Here is a 21,175-nt window from a genome sequence, read left to right as displayed (position 1 = left end):
ACAGTCCGATTATTATCATGAATCTTTCATGTTGTAGGCTGCTGGATACTGGAGAGCATCATGGATATTTGTTTTAACATTTTTAACTATCATGGAGTTTCAGCTAACCATCAGCATTGTGAGTTTGACGTTGTCTATAATCTAATTTTCAGAGGTTTCTGTTTATCCTCACATTAATGGTTTGCAAGCTGTACAATTGTATACTAATTAGATTGTATACGTTATTGTATATTTTATTACATTATAATTGTATCATCAAATTCAATCCAAGTCAAGACATCAAGTTGAAATAGGAAGATTGGTTCGGGGGAGGAGGTAGCTGAAGAAGCTGGAAAATGGCAAGGAAAGAACATAGAGACAGTCTAATGAATGGAATGAAGGTCTAGGAAGCAGTAATGCAAGCAGTGCTGAAGAGGAGACTACTACGCTAAGCAGGGCAGCAGTCCTCAGACAAAAAAGGGTGAAGAAAGAGCAAGCTACAGTATGGTTGCCTTCTACAAGGATCCCTCTAAATTTATGAAGTCATTTTTCATTAAGCAGAATACAGGAAGTTTAAGGGTTGAATGAAGTGACCATGACTCTAGATCCTAGAAGAACAATCTGCAACATGCAAACAACTAGATGTACCGCAGAGCGGTACAAAATATGAACTGGTTCCTTCCTTCAAAATACTGTAGGGGACTAGTGAATCACCATAATTTAACAATGTTAACAAACATCAAATGTGTCAAGTGTCAAGAAAAGTGCTATAACTGTAATATGTTGTTATTATATAGGGTTAATGTAACAACAACATATTAGATAGATAGATAGATACTTTATTGATCCTCAAGGGGAAATTCAAGGGTCTCGGTAGCATACAGACATAACACACAACATGCACTTACAGCAGAAGTGGTAAACATAAGTGTAAGTGTAAACATATAACTAAACTCCACTGTACAATAAAGACAGTAGAAGATAAGACAGATAAGAAAACTAACAAAACTAAAAACTAAATACACTATATAAGTTAAATTAAGAAAGTCCAATGTGCTTGAGGGTGATCAAGCATAAGACGCTTGTAGTGACAGGGCCAGGACTGGTGATGTGCTAAAGGGAGTGAGTGTCATGGTGAAGGTGCAAACAGTAGTCCAGCCAAAAACTAAATACACTATATAAGTTAAATTAAGAAAGTCCAATGTGCAAACAGTAGTCCAGCCATAGTCCTTAGTTATGCGTGCCTGGCAAGGTGCTCAAGAGAGTGAGTGAGTGTCATGGTGAAGATGCAAAAAGTAGTCCAACAGTGCAAGAGTAAGGTCTAGAGACCAGCATAAATAATATAGACAAATAGGGTTTATGTAACAACAACAACAACAACAATATTAAGGGTTTATGTAACAACAACATATTACAGTTATAGCACTTTTCTTGACACTCAAAGTGCTTCACAGGCAGAATCTCATTAAGCACCACCAATGTGTAGCACCCATCTGAGTGATGCACAACAGCCATTATGTGCCAGAATGTTCACACCACAGGAGAGTGAAGGACTGAATGAACCAATTACACACTGGGAGGATGATTACAAGGCCAAATTGAATGAACCATGGTTGGGAATTTAGCCAGTAAATCAGGGAACCACCTACTCTTTCCCAGTAATCCTGTACGCACTGTGCGTATAATTTTTATAATAAAAACGCTTTATTCATGAAAATCATTCAATATTACAACAATAAAAATAGTTTGTGTACAGTTTTAATTGAAACATGCTTCACACAAATGATAGCCTATATTTAGGGCAAAGAGAATGGACATCTCAACATAAGGATACTTTAGAAGATGATGATTGGTGTAAACTTTGTCACGACATTATGAGCAGTCCTGGCACTTAAAAATGCAACGTTATTCAGGTATTTAACAGTAAAAGGCGTCACGTCACGTGAGCTAGATCCAATATGGCCAGAGCTGCTTGCTCTGTAAAGGTATTTCTGTCCTACCCAAATTGCGTTAAAATGGTGTGTTTAGCAGCCAGAATTTTAAAAAAAAATCCCGGGGGTGAAATCTCCCTCATCCCAGAAATTTTAAAAAGTTCGAAACACCTCTATGTGAAGTAGCCATGCACCCGTTCTTTTTTTTGGGGGGGGGGGGGGGGGGGGGGTTAGCGTCCTGGGCCATGGTGCGTAGGCCTACTACTATGGAATACAACCCTAGCGGCGCCCCTGCTCTTTCCAATAAGTGCCATGGGATCTTTAACAACCATTGTGAGTCAGGACCTCAATTTAACGTTCACGCAAAGGAAAACATTTCCTGCAGTACAGTGTCCCTGTCACTGCAATAGCCTTTGCTAGAGGGAAGAGTGCCACCTACTGGCCAGTCACCAACACCACTTCCAGCAGGAACCTACTCTTTCAAGGAGGTTTCTTATCCAAGTACTAACTAAGCCTGCTTAGCTTCAGTAATTCAGCAAAGTCAGGGTATCTGCTGGTCTGGCTGCTGGATAAAAACAAAAGGTGAAAGGCATATATGATTCTAACTGTCTCACTGAATTGCATTATGCACACTCAATTCTCACTGGTATCTGCTAGGTACCAAAACATTAGTTCATAGATTTCACATGTAAAATACATTTCATACAACCCCACCTCCATCTTGCCTGTTCATAATTCTGAGAAAAACTTGAATTTGTGTGCATGTGTGCGTGTACGTGTTTATGTTTATGTGTGTGTGTGTGTGTGTGTGTCCGTGCATGTGCTTGTGTGTGTGCCTGTGTGTGTGCATGTGCATGCATGCGTACATATGTCTACTGTGTGTGTATGTGTCATACGTATGATTACTGTGAATGTACAGTGTGTGTGTGCGTGTGTATCTGTTTATGCACATGTGTGCATATGGAATGGGTTAACATGACCCCTAGAGGCAAACATATGCAAAACATTGGTCATCCTTTGGGCCAACATTGGGCCCTACGGTTCTCAAGATATTCACAGAAAACTCTGTTGGTGTACAGTCACTAAATGTACACATTAATTAATTTATTGTATGGCCCCCCCATGAACGAAATGGCATGCATTCAGAGGGTGTCATAATGATCCTACACTTTCAATTTCGTGCAGTTTTGACCATGTCAGCCATGATTACAACACCTAATTTTTTGCTTTTTCATTTTTAACTAGGTGGTGCTATACATGAGTGGTTATGGGATGGGTTGACATGGCCCCTTAAGACCATCATACAAAAAAAGGTGGTCCTCCTAGGCCCTAGCCTGGAAAATCCAGACCCTGATAATCTAGAAAGATTAAGGGTCTGGCCACGAACAATGTAATGGCCCACCTCGAGGGGCGGCAACAAGCATGCATTTAAAAATCTCACTGCACGCAATTGGATGGAACACTAGACCATGTTTACTCTGAATGATTTCGGACTTCGACGCAATCGGATAACAATACGACCAATGTGTACTGTCCTCCAACGTTGCAGCGCTGTCTTCATCAGTTTAGCTGGTTCCCAGGATGTGGGGTAAAAGTAACGTGCATCATTGCTCATTGCCAGAGTGTCTCGCAGAGACAATTTGTGCTCTCGCGAGAACTCTGGATTTCCAGGGTACCTAGGCCCTACGGTTCTTGAGATATTCACAGAAAACTACAGCTACAGGCCAGTTGGTGTACAGTAACATAAATTAATTTATTTTCTAAAAATGATAGTTCCGGTCCTTGATTGTGATTGGCTGAATCACATTCGATGCTGTTGTAAAATCCAGCACAAACATACACCTTGACCGCATTCCGTTCTATATTACTGCGCTACCACAACTTGATACAAAAGTTAAAGGGACACCAGGCAACGTTTTCGTGTTAATTAATCATCTTCGTAAGTCGGTATATGGTTAAATGACTCATTACAGGGCGAATGAAGCCTCTCTCGCCCGCCCCTAAAGCCTGTAAGAATATCCCACTTGCAAGTTCGGTGTATCCTACTCGCCGACCTTCAGGGCTAGTCCACACGTACCAAACCGATCTTTTTTCCCTCTTTCTTCCCTGGAACAGTATCAAGAATATTTGCGTCCGGATCCATCTCAACACGACTCAACACATTACTTCATATCCCAGGCCTATAGATGGCACTGTTTCTTTACAGAAATTGATCAAAGCTTGCGAGCTGTAGGCTATACAAACAGACAGAATAGGCTACGATGAAAATGGCTAGTACATGGAAACCAGAATTGTTTGTGTGGACTGATAGTGAACTGTCAACTGTAGTCAATTGTAAAACTAATAAACTTCATTTGTACAGTTTGTGAAGGGTGCAGTCCTGTCCTTTATTTGGCTAACGCAGGTACAAATACTCTCCTTTACTTTCTTTGTTTGTAGGATAGTCCGCGATTCACATTAGTTTTGGCTATCACCGCAAGTGCATACGCTACTAAACGCTAGGCCTACCCAAGTTCTAGGCTATTCCGTCGCCTCATTTATAATATTGCTATAATACCTTTGTTAGTAACAGTCGATACTTTTGCCTGCATTTAATCACGCATTCGCATTTAGTGCGCTACCATCGGCTTAACATGAGTTCTAAGCGTCTTTGTATGCTCATATCTGACTTCACTAGACAGTGATGCATTTATTTATGTTGTAAGACATGTAAAATAAATGAATGACACCGGCACTACGCACAAATTAATTTAAACTTACACCGCACTTCCCTAATAACTTCTGACTAGTTCTCTCGCGTCACTGACAGTAGCTAGAATGCATCAAGAAAACACAGGGAAAACACTGTTCAGTCCACCAAGTCATGATAAGCTATTGGCGTTGCGCAGCACCAGTTGTGATATTTATCCTACTGAGTGTAATTGTAGGTAATGTCATGTATGAAAACTAGTATTGTTAGGCAATACTATAAGTCCAGGGCAGCTGAGGTGTGGCGATGACATCATCAATACGCAAGTATGCGGTTTCGCCATCCAAACGAACTCGCAAGGGCTACGGTTTCAGATTTTTCCACCCTGGGACCAGGTTTCAAAAAAGTGCGGTTTTGGGCAGTGCGTTTACAGGATTCGTTTGGACGATCGGCCAAGACAATACAAAACCTGTGCGTTTAACCCAAAAATCATCTCCGTGTGGACGGGGCCTCAGTCTCACAAAGTCTCAGACATCACGAGAAGCAGGATCAGTTTACATCCTGCATCCCCGCTAGTCGTGCCTAACAACGCCCCTTAGCTGTTGTAGAATCAGCGTAACCTACGGCCTCTCGGGGCTTATTGCTTAAGTATGGCCCCCCATGAACGGAATTCCACAAAACTTGGCGTGCATTCAGAGGGTTTCATAATGATCCTACACTTCAAAAGTCAAAGTCAAAGTCAAAGTCAGCTTTATTGTCAATTTCTTCACATGTTCCAGACATACAAAGAGATCGAAATTACGTTTCTCACTATCCCACGGTGAAGACAAGACATATTTTACCAATTTAAGTCCACAGACAAACATAACATTCAAGTAAACAAAAAAGTAAGTAAATAAGAGGGCACATATAATAATGAAAAAAATAAGAGCAGCAAAATTTGGTTGAAATTGTGCATAGACAGTCAATAAAATACTAGTGCAAAGTCAGGCCAATAAAAGGCTTGTGTAGTTCTGTTTGACCTAAGTAAGAAAGAAAGTGACATAGTGGTGCAAGTTATGTAAGAGCAGCAGATGTGTTGTGTTTTCAGGACAACAACAAGTTGTAAAGTGTACAAGTGTGCAAGTGTGCAAGTGGAGTAGTGCACGCGGCCATTGTGGGTCCAATGTCCAGGATGTTATGTAGCTGAGGGTGGAGGGGGGAGAGGAGGGAGAGAGTTCAGCATCCTTACAGCTTGGTGTATGAAGCTGTTGGTGAGTCTGGTAGTGCGGGAGCGCAGGCTTCTGTACCTCTTCCCAGAGGGCAGTAGATCGAACAGATTGTGAGCGGGGTGACTTGCATCACTCACAATTTTGGTCGCCTTGCGGGTGAGGTGGGTGGTGTAAATGTCCTTCAGGGAGGGGAGTGAAGCACCAATAATCCTTCCAGCTGTGTTCACTATGCGCTGCAGGGCTTTCCTGTTGTATTCAGTGCAGCTTCCGCCCCACACAGCGATACAGCTGGAGAGGATGCTCTCAATGGTGCCTCGGTAGAATGTGGTCATGATGGCTGGTGGAGCACTTGCTCGCCTGAGTTTCCGCAGGAAGTACAGGCGGCGCTGAGCTCTCTTCGCCAGTGATGCAGTGTTGGTGGTCCAGGAGAGGTCTTCGCTGATGTGCACCCCCAGGAATTTGGTGCTGCTCGCTCTCTCCACCACAGCACCGTCGATGGTCAGTGGCAGGTGTTGGGTGTGACCTCTCCGGAAGTCAACAACAATCTCTTTGGTCTTGCTGACGTTCAGCAGGAGGTTGTTGTCCCTGCACCACGTGGTCAGATGGTCGACCTCCAACCTGTATTGGGTCTCGTCGCCCTACACTTCCAATTTCGTGCAGTTTTGACCATGCTATGCTAGTACCACATGAAATGAGTGGTTATGGAATGGGTTGACATGGCCCCTTAAGATCAACATACAAAAAAAAAGGTGGTCCTCCTAAACCCTACGGTTCTCGAGATATTTACAGAAAACTGTGTCCGCCCTACCCTCTTTTCGGGAGTCCTGTCCAGCGGGGGGGGGCTTCGCTGCGGTCATAATAAGAGACATGGATGTTGTGCTACCTACAGACATTCTTCTATATATATATATATATATATATATATATATATATATATATATATATATATATATATATATATATATATATATAAATAAGAACATACTCTTGTGGAGGAAAGTGGCCATTTTTAGGTTTTCTGTCGTGGTTTTCTGTGTCCTTTGTCTGTGTCGTATGTCAGCAGAATTACACAAAACCTATTTTTTATGTAACTTTGTAGAGAAGAATAACCCATTTGGTAATTGGATCCTAATCACAAAAATCACAAATAATTTATCATTCGTAGCAGTTGCGAGGGCTTTGACGGGCTCTCTACCAACCCCGTCACTCTGCTACCCACCCTGCTCAAGTGACGTTTTGACAACACATAGCAACAAAAAAGTGCTCTTTATTTTTCGGAAATCCTCAGTGGTTGGACCGCCTCTGCTATGCGCAAAAGCTGACTAGTGGAGCTTTTCGTCTTAACGTTGGAAATGGGTCTTAAACATACATCATCAGGCTATTTTTCTCAAATTTACGTTTTTCTAAACCACACAACGTTCTGGAATTTTTCTCTAGACGATGAACTGTACGACAGTGGTGCCAAGGATGAAACCGAGTCCGAGAACCCGACTATGAAAGCTCTCTTAATAATCGCCTACTCCGTGATCATCGTTATATCCCTCTTCGGAAATAGCGTGGTTTGCCATGTTGTCATCAAAAGCAAAAGGATGCACTCAGTCACCAGTTTGTTCATAATGAACTTGGCAATTGCGGATCTGATGATCACCCTTCTGAACACTCCGTTTACTCTGGTAAGTACTTGCCGACTGAAGGCATCGAAAAAGAGACAGGGCACCCTAACTTGAATGATGGGTAAAGTAGCCTACAAAGTTTAACTAAAGCTAATTTAGTAACTAGACAAAATCAATTTGCTATTTCACATCATGAGACATTGACGCACAAACATTAATGAGAGACGGAATAGCCTACTCTCGTATACCACAGGATAGCTGTATTTCATTGACTAAATTCCTGGATTTGTGCACGATGTCAATGAAAACGCATTAATCATTTGTTTAATTAATGAGTTCCATGTGAAGTGCTGCTGCCTTGTCATGGTGAACTGTCAGAAAGGCTTACCTACACTCTTAAAACGAATCTATCTGTACACAGAGATGTGTTAAAAACAACGCAACATTTTTGTCTTTCTTGGAGACCTGTAAAATCGGCCAGGCAAACTAACTCATTTTGGAGCCAAAAATAGAAGTAATTGTAAAAAAGATCATTTCTATGAGGTGAACAACATACTAAAATTCCTAAGAAATCCTAGTTGAGGAAATGTTTAATTCTTATCAATCCAAGATGTGTGCCAGTAAGGCCAGACCAATGGGGCTATTTTATTCCTTTACTCCTATCAATATAAAACTTTATACAATGAACGTATCCATGAAAAGTAATTTTTTTTGTATTACAAGTTTCTTTGAAAATGAATTTGAATATGCAAATGAACTATACACTAATCCAATATAGGCTACCCAAAATATACCCGCATAGGCTTAATTATTTTATTTACTCCTACAACAATAAAACCTTACACAATGAAAGTCTATGAAAAGTAAAACATTTTGTATTAGAAGTTTCTTTGAAAATTAATTTGAATATGTAAATGAGCAATGTACTAATCGAATATGCCCAAAATACACCCTAATGGGCTTATTTTTTCCTTTACTCCTATCACAATCAAACCTCACACAGTGAAAGTATGAAAAGTAACACTTTTGTTGTACAAGTTTCTTGGAAAAATCAATGTAAAATATGCAAATGAGCTCAACATTAGGCCTAATTGACTTATGGCAATTAGAAAAAACACAAGTAGAAAAAAAGTTAAAAAGATGAAGAATAAATAGCAGCTTTGTCCTATACCTACGTTACAAAGTTGGAATAAAGTTTCCACGTGAAACGGTTCAAGCTGAATAGCAAAAAACAAAAGTGATCAGCGAAAGAAGAAAAAGCCTAGGAAGAACAGAACAGGGCATTTTCATGCACTGTAAAAACAGGGGCCAAATAACTAACACATTCATGTCCATTCAATAAGTTAACCTATGCATAAATACGATACATTTGAAGTCTCTTGCCACACTTACCTGGGTCACTTGCCACAAATAGACTTATAGTGACCTTAAGAATTGATTGCACAATCTTACAAGCCTCCAGTTGCTTTCTACACTATTGATTGCACAATCTCACAAGCCTCACTATTGATTGCACAATCTCACAAGCCTCCAGTTGCTTTCTAATTTTTTGTTTTTAATTTGAGAAAAGGGTTACCTAATGACATTTCCCCACAGATAACATCAGAAGAAATTCAGAATAGCCATCCCATCTTAATCCTTAGTAACGTAATGAGATTACATTTTGGGCGGGTAGATTTACAAATGATTGGCACCACTTCTGGGCTGGATTCTCATACAATTGTATATTATTTTTACGTGGAAACAGACAGTGTGTGTGTGTGTGTGTGTGTGTGTGTGTCTGTGTGTGAATGCATGTGTGTGTGTGTGTGTGTGTGTGTGTGAAACCAGAACTACTAGATGAATTCCGCTGTAGTTGCCAGAAAGACTACAGCACAAAGAGATGCACATGCAAAAAACATGGACTCCCTTGCACTGCCATTTGCGGAGAATGTCGTGGTACTAGCTGCACAAACTCACAGTTGCCTGATTTATCAGATGAATATGACCCAGGAAGAACTAAGCAAAGAACAAACTAGGAACTGATATAGGGGGCCACATAGTTTCATCCCGAGCTGCACGTTATTAGGCCTATGAATGCGGTTATATAAATGTAGCCAGTCGCCCGCATTTAAAAAACGGAATATGCGATTATATTTCACAACTTTGCTATGTAGGCTACTGTGTACTGTGACTAGGAAAGGCTGGCAAGCAAGCCGCAGACAGATCAGGGGATGCACTGCCCTGTTAGGTAGGCCTAGGCTAGGACAGCAACACGCGCTGGAGAGATATAGGCCTAGGCTACTGTATGCTGACATCAAACCATGGAGCGAAGTTTACCCTACTGTTGCTCCTGCTGTTAATGCTTGTGAAGTTTCTTCTTCCGTTTTTCATGCCCTAAATGGTAATTCGGTTTCATGTTCAACTTGTTAATGTTGCCTATATGAGACACTGTCGCTATATCTGTATATACCTGTCTGTCAGGTTGACTGAAGGGGATGGGGAGGGGGCCTTCATTTAGGCTACTTGCGGGGCCCTACATGCGTAGTGTGCGTATAGGGAGAACCGACCCTGAGTTGATGGATTTGCGTGGTTGCTTCCTGTTTTACACATGGAAGGCAGTAAGAAAGGTTAGCAGAGCTAAAGCATTGACGTTATTGCTAGGCGGAAACTAGCACAAGCTAGTCCAATGTTGATATGTAGGCCTAGTCTAATGACTAATTAGTGGGCCACTCAGGCTGATAAATGGTTTGTTTGTGGAACTCGTTGGAACCGTCTATATGTAAGCCTATAGGCCTACTTTAATCATTCTCTACAAACCTATTCAAAGTGCCTGGTTTTCCAATTATTTAATTACCTGTGTTATTAGGTTGGCAATCTTGGCATTGTCTGTAGGCTACTTCCTTTTTTAAATTTATACAGGCAGCTATTACACTGTAAAAAAGAAATCATTGCTAATATTGAAAAAAACAAGGCAACACATTGCATTCAGATTTTTATGTTTTCCCAACGATAAGCAATGTGGTTACCCCAATTACAATAACCTCGTTGTCTTTACTAATATTATTTAGTTCTGATGAGGGCAGCGCTTTAGCCATGTAATTACCCCAACTACAACTAGATGTACCGCATAGCGGTACAAAATATGACCGCCGCTCAGTCCTGTACATCCGTTCCGCGAAAATAAATCACACTTCAATTTGTCTCCATATTTTACTCCATCCCCCACTCTTGAAACTTTTGTGTATGCTTGTTTGGCATGCCTGAGTGTGTGTGTGCGGCTGCACAGAAAGTAGCCTACTGGTGCTGAAAAAGTGAATAGATTGTAGAATAGCCAAAGAAGATGTAGCATTGTTATAAAACCTTTAAAATCTCTAAACAATCACAAGTAGGGCAGTTCATCACAGTTCATCCATTGCAACTGGATTGATGAAAGGTCACTTACACCTGTAGGCTACATTGTATTTGGGAAAAGCAAAAGGTATCAGCATAATGTTATTTATTTATTTATTTTTTATGTATTTATAAACAAAAACATCTCTGTCAGTTCCATGCTGTTTTCAACAGCTATCAAAAACAAAGGTCATTTTTGGATGGATGGATTTTTTGTGAATGTTTCTTCTTCTACATAAGATTTTAGTCATCTTTAGTTCATGTAATACTTTATTGTCAATGCACAAATTAAGTAACAGTAGTCTGAAACGTTATTGTTAATGCACAAATTAAGTAACAGTAGCCTAGTCTGAAACGAAATGCTGTTTTACATCTAACCAGTGGTGCAAATAACTGACATGTCCAAATGGGCCTCGATGAAATGCGTCGCTAGACTGTTCATACACATTTTAACGGGCCAAAGTTGAAGAGCTTTTGTCCGTTATTGTTCGTGCAAATATAGGCTGATTCATGTTCCCTTGCATTGTTTAACTGAGGTCCATGGCTAGTCTGGCTTTCATCAGACCAAGCTCAATCTTTTAAGAAATCAAAAAATAAATAGCGGGCAGATCAGGCTGGGTTCACCCAGCCTAGTCCATAGGCACCCGATATTGTTTAATTTTCCGATTGAGATATACACGCTCTGGCTATTCTGCATCAGGGAGTTATGACAAAACTAACAAACTAGATCCTAATAGATAACTAGTTACCCGCGAAAAAGAAAAAAAAGAAAGAAAAAAAAACAAAACAAAAAAAAAATCTGACTAAACCTATATGACCGCCGCTTCGCTGCGCGGCGGTCATAATAATGTTGTTGCGGCGGTCATATAGGTTTAGTCAGATTATTTTTTTTTTTTTCTTTTTCGCATGCCCAAATTTCCGTCAATGATTCCCGGGACACTGAAAGACCGGGGTACACGAAACTTGGTGGGCATGTAACCCCATATGGATAGCATGGAACCATCGTTTTTCGTTTTGATCTGTAGTCCCCCCGCTGGACTGGACCCCCCGAAAGGAGGGTAGGGCAGACACAGTTTTCTGTGAATATCTCGAGAACTCTAGGGCCTAGGATGATCAATTTTTTCCGTATGTTTGCCTCCAGGGGTCATGTTAACCCATTCCATGTGCACACATGTGCATAAACAGATACACACGCACACACATACATTCACAGTAATCATACGTATGACACATACTCACACAGTAGACATATGTACGCATGCATGCACATGCACAAACACACATACGCAGGCAAACACACAAGCACGCACACACACACACACACACACCGACACACATAAACATAAACGTGTACACGCACACATGCACACAATTCAAGAATTTCTCAGAATTATGAACAGGCAAGATGGGGGGTGGGGTTGTATAAAATGAATTTTACATGTGAAATCTATGAACTAATCATGTTTTGGTACTTGTTGTCTAGCAGATACCAGTGAGAATTGAGGGTGGATAATGCAATTTAGTGAGACAGTTAGAATCATATAGGCCTTTCAGCATGATTTATTTTTGTGGAAAAAATGTGCTGGACTGGGCGGCGGCCATATTTTGTACCGCTCTGCGGTACATCTAGTTTAGTTCTGTTGATGGTAAATTCCTCGTTCTACCAATTAATATATGTTTGCTCAGTCAATAGCCTCGTTCACAGCACTACGAAATGTTGATCAAGAATATATGGATTTCTCTTTCCACTATACTGGAAACTCACTTATTTTCCCTTGCATAATTTTTAAATTCACAAACTAAAATAAATCCATAACATACAATGTTGTACATTTCAAGTATTTTATTTCACTGTGACCAAGGGTGTATTTTACTGATTAAAAACAAAAAAAAGAGTGCCACTATGTTAAGCCTCTTTAAAATAATATGAATGAAAAATAGACACAGAAAGGCCAGAGAGTGTATATGAGTGAGTGTTTGTGTGTACATGCTAGAGAGGGTGTGTGTGTGTGTGTGTGTGTGTGTGTGTGTGTGTGTGTGTGTGTGTGTGTGTGAGAGATCTTCTGGGTAGGAAATGTTGAGGGCGTAGGTATGCCACTGCAGTGGGAGTATCTGCGATGTCCTGTAGAACTACAGATTCCTCCAAAATCAATGAAATGTTTTGCACCTTTGGAGAGGAGGTTTCCACAGCACAGTCCTCAAGGACATAAAGCACCCCCACAGCCACATCATCTGGATCAGTTTCCTATAACAGAGATGACAAAAGCATTCAAAGGTGATGTTCAAGTACACACAACACACATATCATCTTCATTTTGTAATTCTAATGGGGCAGCCGTGGCCTACTGGCTAGGGGTTCTGGCTTGTAACCGAAGGGTTGCAGGTTCGATCCCCGACCCAGTAGGAAAAATGCGGGCGGGGGAAGTGGTTGAGCACTACTCTCCCATGCCCACATCCATGACTGAAGTGCCCTTGACCAAGGCGTCTAACCTCACTGTTACCCGAGCGCCGCTGTAGCATGGTGTGTGCTTCACCTCACCGTGTGCTCTGTGTGTTCACTAATTCATGGATGAGATAAATGCTGAGACCAAATTCCTTGTATACACAAGTATACTTGACCAATAAACCTGATTTACATTTTTAAATTACATTTGTAGCTGAGGCAATCTTCTTCCATCCCATCTTTCTATGTTAATTTTGTCTCCATATATTTCTGTTATGATGACTGATACTTACAAGACATTGCTTGAAAAGTTCTCCAGGTTCCTCACAGAGAAAAATGGGAAGTCCTCTGAGTGCAGCATCTTGGCGGTGCCGGATAATATTAGAGGTCTATCACAAAAGACAAAAGAAAGGGGAAAATGTGTTTATATCAGACAAAGAAACATTCACCTCAGTGAACAGAGGTATTTTCTCTACCATAACTCATACCTCATCATCAAGCTTCATCAGGATGTGTTCTAGGTCCTGTCCAAAGGATGCTTTCGGTAGAGCCAAAGGAGTTTCGGAGTGTATTTCTCCACTGCAGCTCAAAATGTTCCCAGTAAGTTCTTGTTGATGATGCGAAAAAAACTCCTCACCAATCTGTTAACATGTACAGAAGAACAGTGAGTAAAGCCAATAGTGTTGCTCCGAATATTACCATGTAAATGAAAGTCTACAGCTGTTTAAATGACAACCTGTCAATTTTGTAAAAACACACCTGTTCTTTAAAGAACAAAGCAGGCCATCGATATTGTATCACCATGGGTTGGTCCTCAACCACCTGAGGGAGAATGTCAGGTCCATCTTCACCCTGATAAGTGTGTCATCTACTCGGGCTTTCTTTGATGCTTCCATCAAGAGCATTCTTTGTTCCTCAAGTGAAGCATCATATTCATGTTCATGATGGTGAACAGATGTACCTTTCCTATGATTTCTTGAAAGATGTGACCTTAAAGCTCCTTGGGTTTTGAAGACACACACACAGTTGGGGTGAACACACGGCCAATGGTTTGGTCTTCTGTGGTTAAGCTGGTGATGTCTGATGAGACCGTCTTGGTCTGCAGAATAATTGCAAAACTTGCAATGCATGTGGTGTCAATTCTCTCACCTGAAACATATAATTATTATGACATTCAAAGAGTTAATATTACATATACATATTGGTTACTCCGAACAAAATAGGTGAATGCTGGGCTAACTGTTACCAAAGATCCCTGATTTCATGCTAGTTAGCTAGTCTAGTGCTATGTTTTTACCTCATCAAGTTAAACTCAACAATGGGCTACAATATATTTCTGGCCACATAAGTTTAACCACTGAACACCACACTTTAATGGTAACGTTAGCAGCTAAGTTGTGGATAAAACTGAAAAAAATAAATGTTAGCCTGCGCTTGTAATAAAAGTGTAACCAACGTGCAATGACAGTGCAATTCAAACTAATGTTGGCACATCTTCTGACGAAATATTTTCGATGAAATGCATGTTTTGAAAATCATCCAGTTCTTCTAAACCACTCCATAACTAAGGTGTAGTTTCAAAACGTAATTTATACAACAATTGGGTTCTATGGAACTATTTATTTGTTTCTGATTGGCCGAGTGACGTTCCATGAGTTGGAATATCCCTGGACATTTCAACTCAGACTCAGCACAGCTAATAATAAATCACTCCGCGATACAATGCGAAGATTTGACACAAGACTTCCTTTTTAACATTCCATATGTTATCTTAATGCAGAGGAAGTAGATTGGGGCCCAAATAGAACGTTCAAGCATTGTTTTTGTTTTTATTGTTGAAAGGGTCTATAGAAAATGGAACTGTTTTTGATGCGTAAGAACGATGTCGAAATTAACATTTTTAAACAATATTGGGGTGTTTTCAGATTATTTAGTTTGTGGTGGAATTGTTGTATAAAAGCAATATAGCACTCGTGATCGTGGGATTGGTCATGGATATTCCCACGGCTGTTGTTGCCTGCGCCACTCGGCCTCCGGCCTCGTGGCTACGGCCGAACAACACCCGTGGGAATATCCATGACCAACCCCACTCTCACTCGTGCTATATTGCTTAAGTGTTCACTGTTTAATCATTGGCTGTGTTCACTGTTTAATCATTGACTGAGAATACAAATACATGACGTGAAGTGTATGAACGTCACACCGAATAATCACATTTTCTCTCCCCTGAAATTCCTGTCTTTCCAAGAAAAAAGTGCTAGGCCTACATGCTGCCACTGATGCCTATGAATGTGTGCTAATAGATTGATGCTTACTTCGATACTGCAGGTGCGGTTTGTCCACAGCACTTGGGTTTTTGGCAGGGCGATGTGCCACGTCAGTCGCTTTGCGCAGTATTGCTCCGTGCATGTGTCCGCTCTGACCCTGGTCGCCATTGCTGTGGACAGACATCAGGTAACCTAATTATATTCTTTCAGACATCTGTCTGGCCTGGTTTGTGTTAGTTCCATTAAGACCCAGGTAGCCTACCAGAGCCTGGTAAACAGCTGCATTTAAAACCTTTGTTTAAGATTGTGTTTGCTGCTCTTCTGAAACAATTTGGTACGTTTAATGCATCAATTTACAGTTTTTGATATAGCTTACTAGCCTAGAAATCTAGACGCACCCTAGCGGCAGCAAATTTAATTCTAGATTCTAGCAACTCTCTGTTGGCTTGCGAGCTGGAAAAATTAAGCTGCGATAAGGCCAATCACATCGTGAGTCGGTAGGCGGGCTTAACATAATGATTGATGGCCGAGTTCCAACGGTTCGGCGTGAATTCCCTGCTACTTGAAAACAAAGAAGATGGATGTCAGGGGCGGAGCCAGACATTGTAAACATTCGGGGCTTAGCCCATTTAAATTTTTTTTAAATAACCCCCTAACTACATAGTTCTCAGTAAAAATGTCAAGTTTTTTTTGCCTGAAATTGCACTGTGCCTATTTACAAGGGCATTGTTCCCACCTCTTTTGGGGTCAACCATCAAGTGCTGGACCTCTATAGAAAGCTGAGAACCTGTAGCTTTCGTAGGAAGCAGTCAAGATAACTGTGTGATGTACTGACAAAGAGCTACAGAGGCTAGAATATAGTTTTTTCTTTCTGCCGGATTACAAGCATCTCTGAACTGACCACATTTCAGCCCTCTAGGTCACTTGATATCCCTTAGAAACACAACTAAGCCCTAGCAACCAGCTGTGTGCAAAAGTTGATCAATATAGAATGAAAATATGAGTGCTTTAGACTATTTTATTAGATTATTTTTCAAAACAAAATTTGGAACAGTTTGTTATGTTTTTATCGGCTAGGTTTGCCCAGGTTGTTTTTGTTGCCGTTTTTGGAGCCTGGGCTGTCCACAGAGATCGCGAGATCATGTTTTTTTTTACAGTGTATTCAGGACACAGACAGATAGCGGTTGGTAAAGTAACATAAAAGGTTTTAGCCTAAAAAACACGTAGCCTACCATCGCTTAAAGCACCTTTAAGCTAGTATAGCCTGTTCAAATAAAATCACTTACAATCATACTGTCATAAGTAATAGTGTAAATAATGTAAATTATGAATATACCAATTGGAATAGCTGCATTACGTAGCACTAGCTGAGCTAATGGACTGTAAATGCATTGGGTGAGTTGCTTATGTAAAACAGCATCACATTGCAAGAATTCACTAAATACACACGCATGTACGATCAATCACATTTTCTGCTTTGCTCATTGTTTGCAATTTCAGAAGGGGCAGATGTGGCCTACTGGTTAGGGCTTCGAAAAAATGTGGGCAGGGGAAGTGGTTGAGCACTGCTCTCCCATTCCCACATCCACAGCTGAAGTGCCCTTGAGCAAGGCACCTAACCCCTCACTGCTCCCCGTGCGCCGCTGTAGCAAGGCAGCTCACTGCTCCGGGTTAGTGTGTGCTTCACCTCACTGTGTGTTCACTGTGTGCTCTGTGTGCATCACTAATTCAAGGATGGGATAAATGCAGAGACCAAATTCCTTGTATACGCAAGCAAATACCTGATTTACACGATTTTCTGCAACACACTTATTGTGAAACACACGGTTTCTTACATTAGACACTTCACTTCAAAAATGAAATCCTGTTATCAAGGGAACACTGGGAAAACACTTCCATTCATAATGCATGCAGATCTGCCTCAGTCTGAGGCTTAGCACTACTTCAGGTAAGTTATTGTGTACCTGTTCAAGTGTACTTTTACATTGAGTACCCTTGTACAATTCTGTATTTGCCTCTCCCCATTTCTAAAAACCTATTGAAAATTTATTTTCAGTGTGCCAATGAAAAGTATATGACCACCAACCACATACCTGCATGCCAAGTCTATTTGTAGTGCTAAGCCTCAGACTGATTTGTATTCAGCTTTCTTTGTAAATGTTTTCAGGTATGTGTGTGAGTATTACCAATTACCATATGCTTGCATTTTGAATGTAAGTGTTTTCCTAACAATAACACAAGATTTCATTTTTGAACAACGTGTCTGATGTAAGAAACCGTGTGTAGTGTTTCACAATAAGTGTGTTACAGAATTGCAAATAATGTACAAAGCAGAAAATGTGTTTAAGCTATAGTTACACCGTGTATACAATAAGGTATGCTACAAAAAGTTTAGGTATATTTGAGGGTTTTGTCTAAGCATTCGTTTTAGTATGTAAGCAATGGGCAAAAATTGAAATTGCAAAGGTTCTGTTGATATTAGTTGAATAATGAAAGTCAAACAAAAAATCCCTACCGTATCTCCAGAGAGGGTTAAAGCGGAGCTAGTAATCAAGGATCTTTGGTATCTCTATAATGCACAGTAGTCTGTTCCAGGGACAGTTGCCTGTGGTACCTGTGGTCATGCGATATACTGTAGATAAGTAGAAAATTCCTGAAAATGTTAATAAATGTTTTGTTAATGTTGATAAAACATTCTGACCGAATCAATTGCAAGGTAAACTTTCTGTGGCCAATGAATGTTAATGCTGCTGTGTGTGTGTGTGTATGTGTGTTCGACCAGCTGATCATGCATCCTATGAAGCAGCGGATGTCTCGTGTGAAAGGCCTGGTGTGGATTGCGGTGATATGGGTGATGGCTTCCAGCTTCTCCCTGCCACATGCGATCTATCAGCAACTGTTGCGCTTTGAGTATGGGTAAGAACAAACCTGAAATGACTCTTAATGCAAGGCTGAGGTTATTTTAACCTCTGTTCATAGTGGTTTGTTTTTAATTCTTTTGTCTATATAAATGTAGGCTCAGGGAGGATTCCTCATGGGACTTATGATCAGATTCCACTGTGGGCTCATTCAGAAGGGCCTGAGAATAAGCTGAACGGTCAACATTTAGATATACTAATGAAATAAGTATGTTTACCAATGAGAGGAGACCTGATACTAAAATTACTGGACCAATAAAACATCATCTGACATTTTATGTCAGACATCCATTTGTGTCTGTTTTTCAGGAGGGAAGTATCTTTGTCCTTCTTACTTTATTGGTCATATCTGTCTCACTGTATCCCTGTGGATTGGATAATGTTTTATATTTATGCCTGCCTGTTTGTTTTTTTACACATGATTTAGATGTAATTGAATACATTCAGAATATTTTCTCTCTCTCTCTTTCTCTCTCTCTTTCTCTCTCATTGTCGCTCCACCAGTGAAGTGCGCGTCATCTGCTTGCCCAGTTTCCCTGCACCGTCCGACCTCTTCTGGAAGTATCTGGACCTGGCCACCTTCGTTTTGCTCTATGTTCTGCCGCTGTCCATCATCTCAGTGGCGTACATCATCGTGGCCAAGAAGGTGTGGGTGCACAACACCATCGGCGACGTGACGCTGGCCCAGTCTATCGCTCACCGCCGCCGCAAGCGCATGACGGTCAAGATGCTGGTGCTGGTGGTGGCCGTCTTCGCCATCTGCTGGTTCCCCCTCAACTGCTACGTGGTGCTGCTCTCCAGCAAAGTCATCCAGGCCAACAATGCCGTCTACTTCTCCTTTCACTGGTTCGCCACTAGCAGCACCTGCTACAACCCTTTCATCTACTGCTGGCTCAATCACAACTTTAGGGCCGAGCTCAAAGCCCTGAATTTTAAGAGCAGATATAAGACTACTCCCCGCCTCAGCTAGTCTGGCTTTAAGGCGACTAGACACTACAGGTGAATAGGGTAAAATTGTAAAATAATAGACAGCACCATGAAACTTCCTCAGTTGATTACTTACACAGGTATGAAAAAAAATGTATTACAAGTTTTTGAAATTCAAATGTTTAATTATGCAAATTAGGTATTCTCATTAAATATGCAATTTTGCATATATTTTCGGTAGGCCTAGATAGATCTGAAGATATGATAAAGCCAGGTACAAAATTACTACAAAAGTACTTGTGTGTACAATTTACACATAAGATGAAAATAAAATTACAGAGGGATTTCAGGATATCTGCTTTCATTACCTAGGAAATCAAAATATACTGTCCATAGCCTTAAAAAAATCTATTTTTGCCATATTGTTTTGATTAAAATGTCACATAAATCAGACCAGGAATGATTTATTAACAAATCCCTCTGTAAATATCTTAAAAATACTGCTAAATGTCTATAACTGGAAAGTTTGGTGTACAAAGGTGCCAGTGTTGCGCGGGTTTGGTCACAAGCGCCCCGCTCCCCCGATATTTTAATCAACCCGACCGCAACTCAGACCGCGAATATTAATTAGGACACAATTACAGCCTAGCCGACCCGCGATCCGACCTGCTTATTTACAAAATATGGGCTTTTGGTTATAGCCTACCATGCAGTGTGACAGTAGGCATGAAATTATGTCTGGTGTCAGCCTATTTGTGCATTTATGGGGGGGGGAGTAAAAAGTGCAGTAGAAGAGGGGTTTAGTAGATTAAGTGGCAAGGGCTGCATAAGAAAGGTGGGGGAGGATTGGGATTGGGGGGGGGGGGGGCACCAACAAGGAGCACCCAAGAGCAACAGGGGCAAGGAAAGGCTAGGCAATCAAGGACATGGGTAGATAGATGGAGGAGAAATAAATAATAAATAAAAAGTTCTATAGAGATGTTTTTTTTTATTTTCAAGTTAATCTGATTTTCTGATTTTTTGATTTTATACAGGCGCGAGTAGACAAAATGTAATGAAATAAACACCTAAATGTGTAAATCAGACTTTGTTGTTGTAGCCTAGTAGTGTGAAAGAATAAATGCTAAGGTAAATTAGCCCAAAAGCTCGAAATTGACCAGTGCATGAAAAAACGATGTTTTCACCTGCCGTGTCTCGCCTTAACCAGACCAAGGGAGTCCGCTATGTATTTTCTACTGCACAAGAGGAGTGATCAACGGGCATAGGGTTCACCCAGCCTACACCTCAGCTAAAGATCAGACGTTATTGGTGAAAGTGACCAGACTTGAATATACTGTATCAAGAGTAATGGGGGTGGAATGGTCTGTTTTCCTGCCTGTTCTGAAGCTCTTTGCTCAGTGAGACCGATGCGTTCATGCACTAATCTCAATGGAGAAGGAGACTGCAGAATATGTTTATTAGCCTACATGCAGTGCTACTTTCATTCAAAACCACTGTTCCATCACAATGAACCTCAACCACGCTGCAGTGTTGATGAAACCACATATTTTATGTACTTCTTTCTGCACTAATGGTGCTTGTAAAGTAACCTCCACAATGCAGAGAGCCATTTGCTTATTACTTGTGGATGTAGGGGTTGTGGGATAATGCACAGACACATTGTAGCTTATATTATAACACCATTCTTACCTCAACTAAAGCACAAGAAAATTATGGCATTGAAATGGCAAGCAAAACTATTATATGGGATAATCTCACACTATGAAGAGAACATTAACACAAAGATAACAAGTATAGTATACTCTTTTGATTCCATGAGGGAAAT

At 40.8% G+C, this 21,175-nt stretch overlaps 1 protein-coding gene and 1 long non-coding RNA gene across 2 annotated transcripts; one reads left to right on the top strand and one right to left on the bottom strand.

Moving 5' to 3' along the window:
* The first annotated feature begins 7,126 nt into the window (after window positions 1–7,126).
* Window positions 7,127–19,681, top strand: LOC121709893 (probable G-protein coupled receptor 83). The gene is made up of 4 exons (XM_042093614.1): window positions 7,127–7,483; window positions 15,567–15,692; window positions 18,288–18,421; window positions 18,928–19,681. Exons 1-4 carry the CDS (start codon window positions 7,163–7,165, stop codon window positions 19,391–19,393), a joined length of 1,047 nt encoding a protein of 348 aa, XP_041949548.1. The 5' UTR covers window positions 7,127–7,162; the 3' UTR covers window positions 19,394–19,681.
* On the bottom strand, window positions 12,624–15,692 carry LOC121709910. The gene is made up of 5 exons (XR_006032056.1): window positions 15,554–15,692; window positions 13,998–14,387; window positions 13,727–13,879; window positions 13,532–13,627; window positions 12,624–13,040 (listed from the first exon to the last, which is right to left on the bottom strand). It is a non-coding gene; the product is annotated as an uncharacterized LOC121709910 (long non-coding RNA).
* Window positions 19,682–21,175: the final 1,494 nt, after the last annotated feature.

This window comes from Alosa sapidissima, chromosome 5 (genome assembly GCF_018492685.1).
Source record: "Alosa sapidissima isolate fAloSap1 chromosome 5, fAloSap1.pri, whole genome shotgun sequence".
NCBI classification, from domain to species: domain Eukaryota; kingdom Metazoa; phylum Chordata; class Actinopteri; order Clupeiformes; family Clupeidae; genus Alosa; species Alosa sapidissima.
Note: the sequence above shows the minus strand (reverse complement) of the source record. Positions and strands in the feature narration are given on the sequence as shown.

Bases quoted from the DNA above. Each gene is read 5' to 3' on its own strand.
- LOC121709893 (XM_042093614.1), top strand. From the start codon at position 7,163: ATGGGTCTTAAACATACATCATCAGGCTATTTTTCTCAAATTTACGTT. The intron at 7,484-15,566 runs GTAAGTACTTGC...TCGATACTGCAG, and splicing joins TGAACACTCCGTTTACTCTG to GTGCGGTTTGTCCACAGCAC. The intron at 15,693-18,287 runs GTAACCTAATTA...GTGTTCGACCAG, and splicing joins TTGCTGTGGACAGACATCAG to CTGATCATGCATCCTATGAA.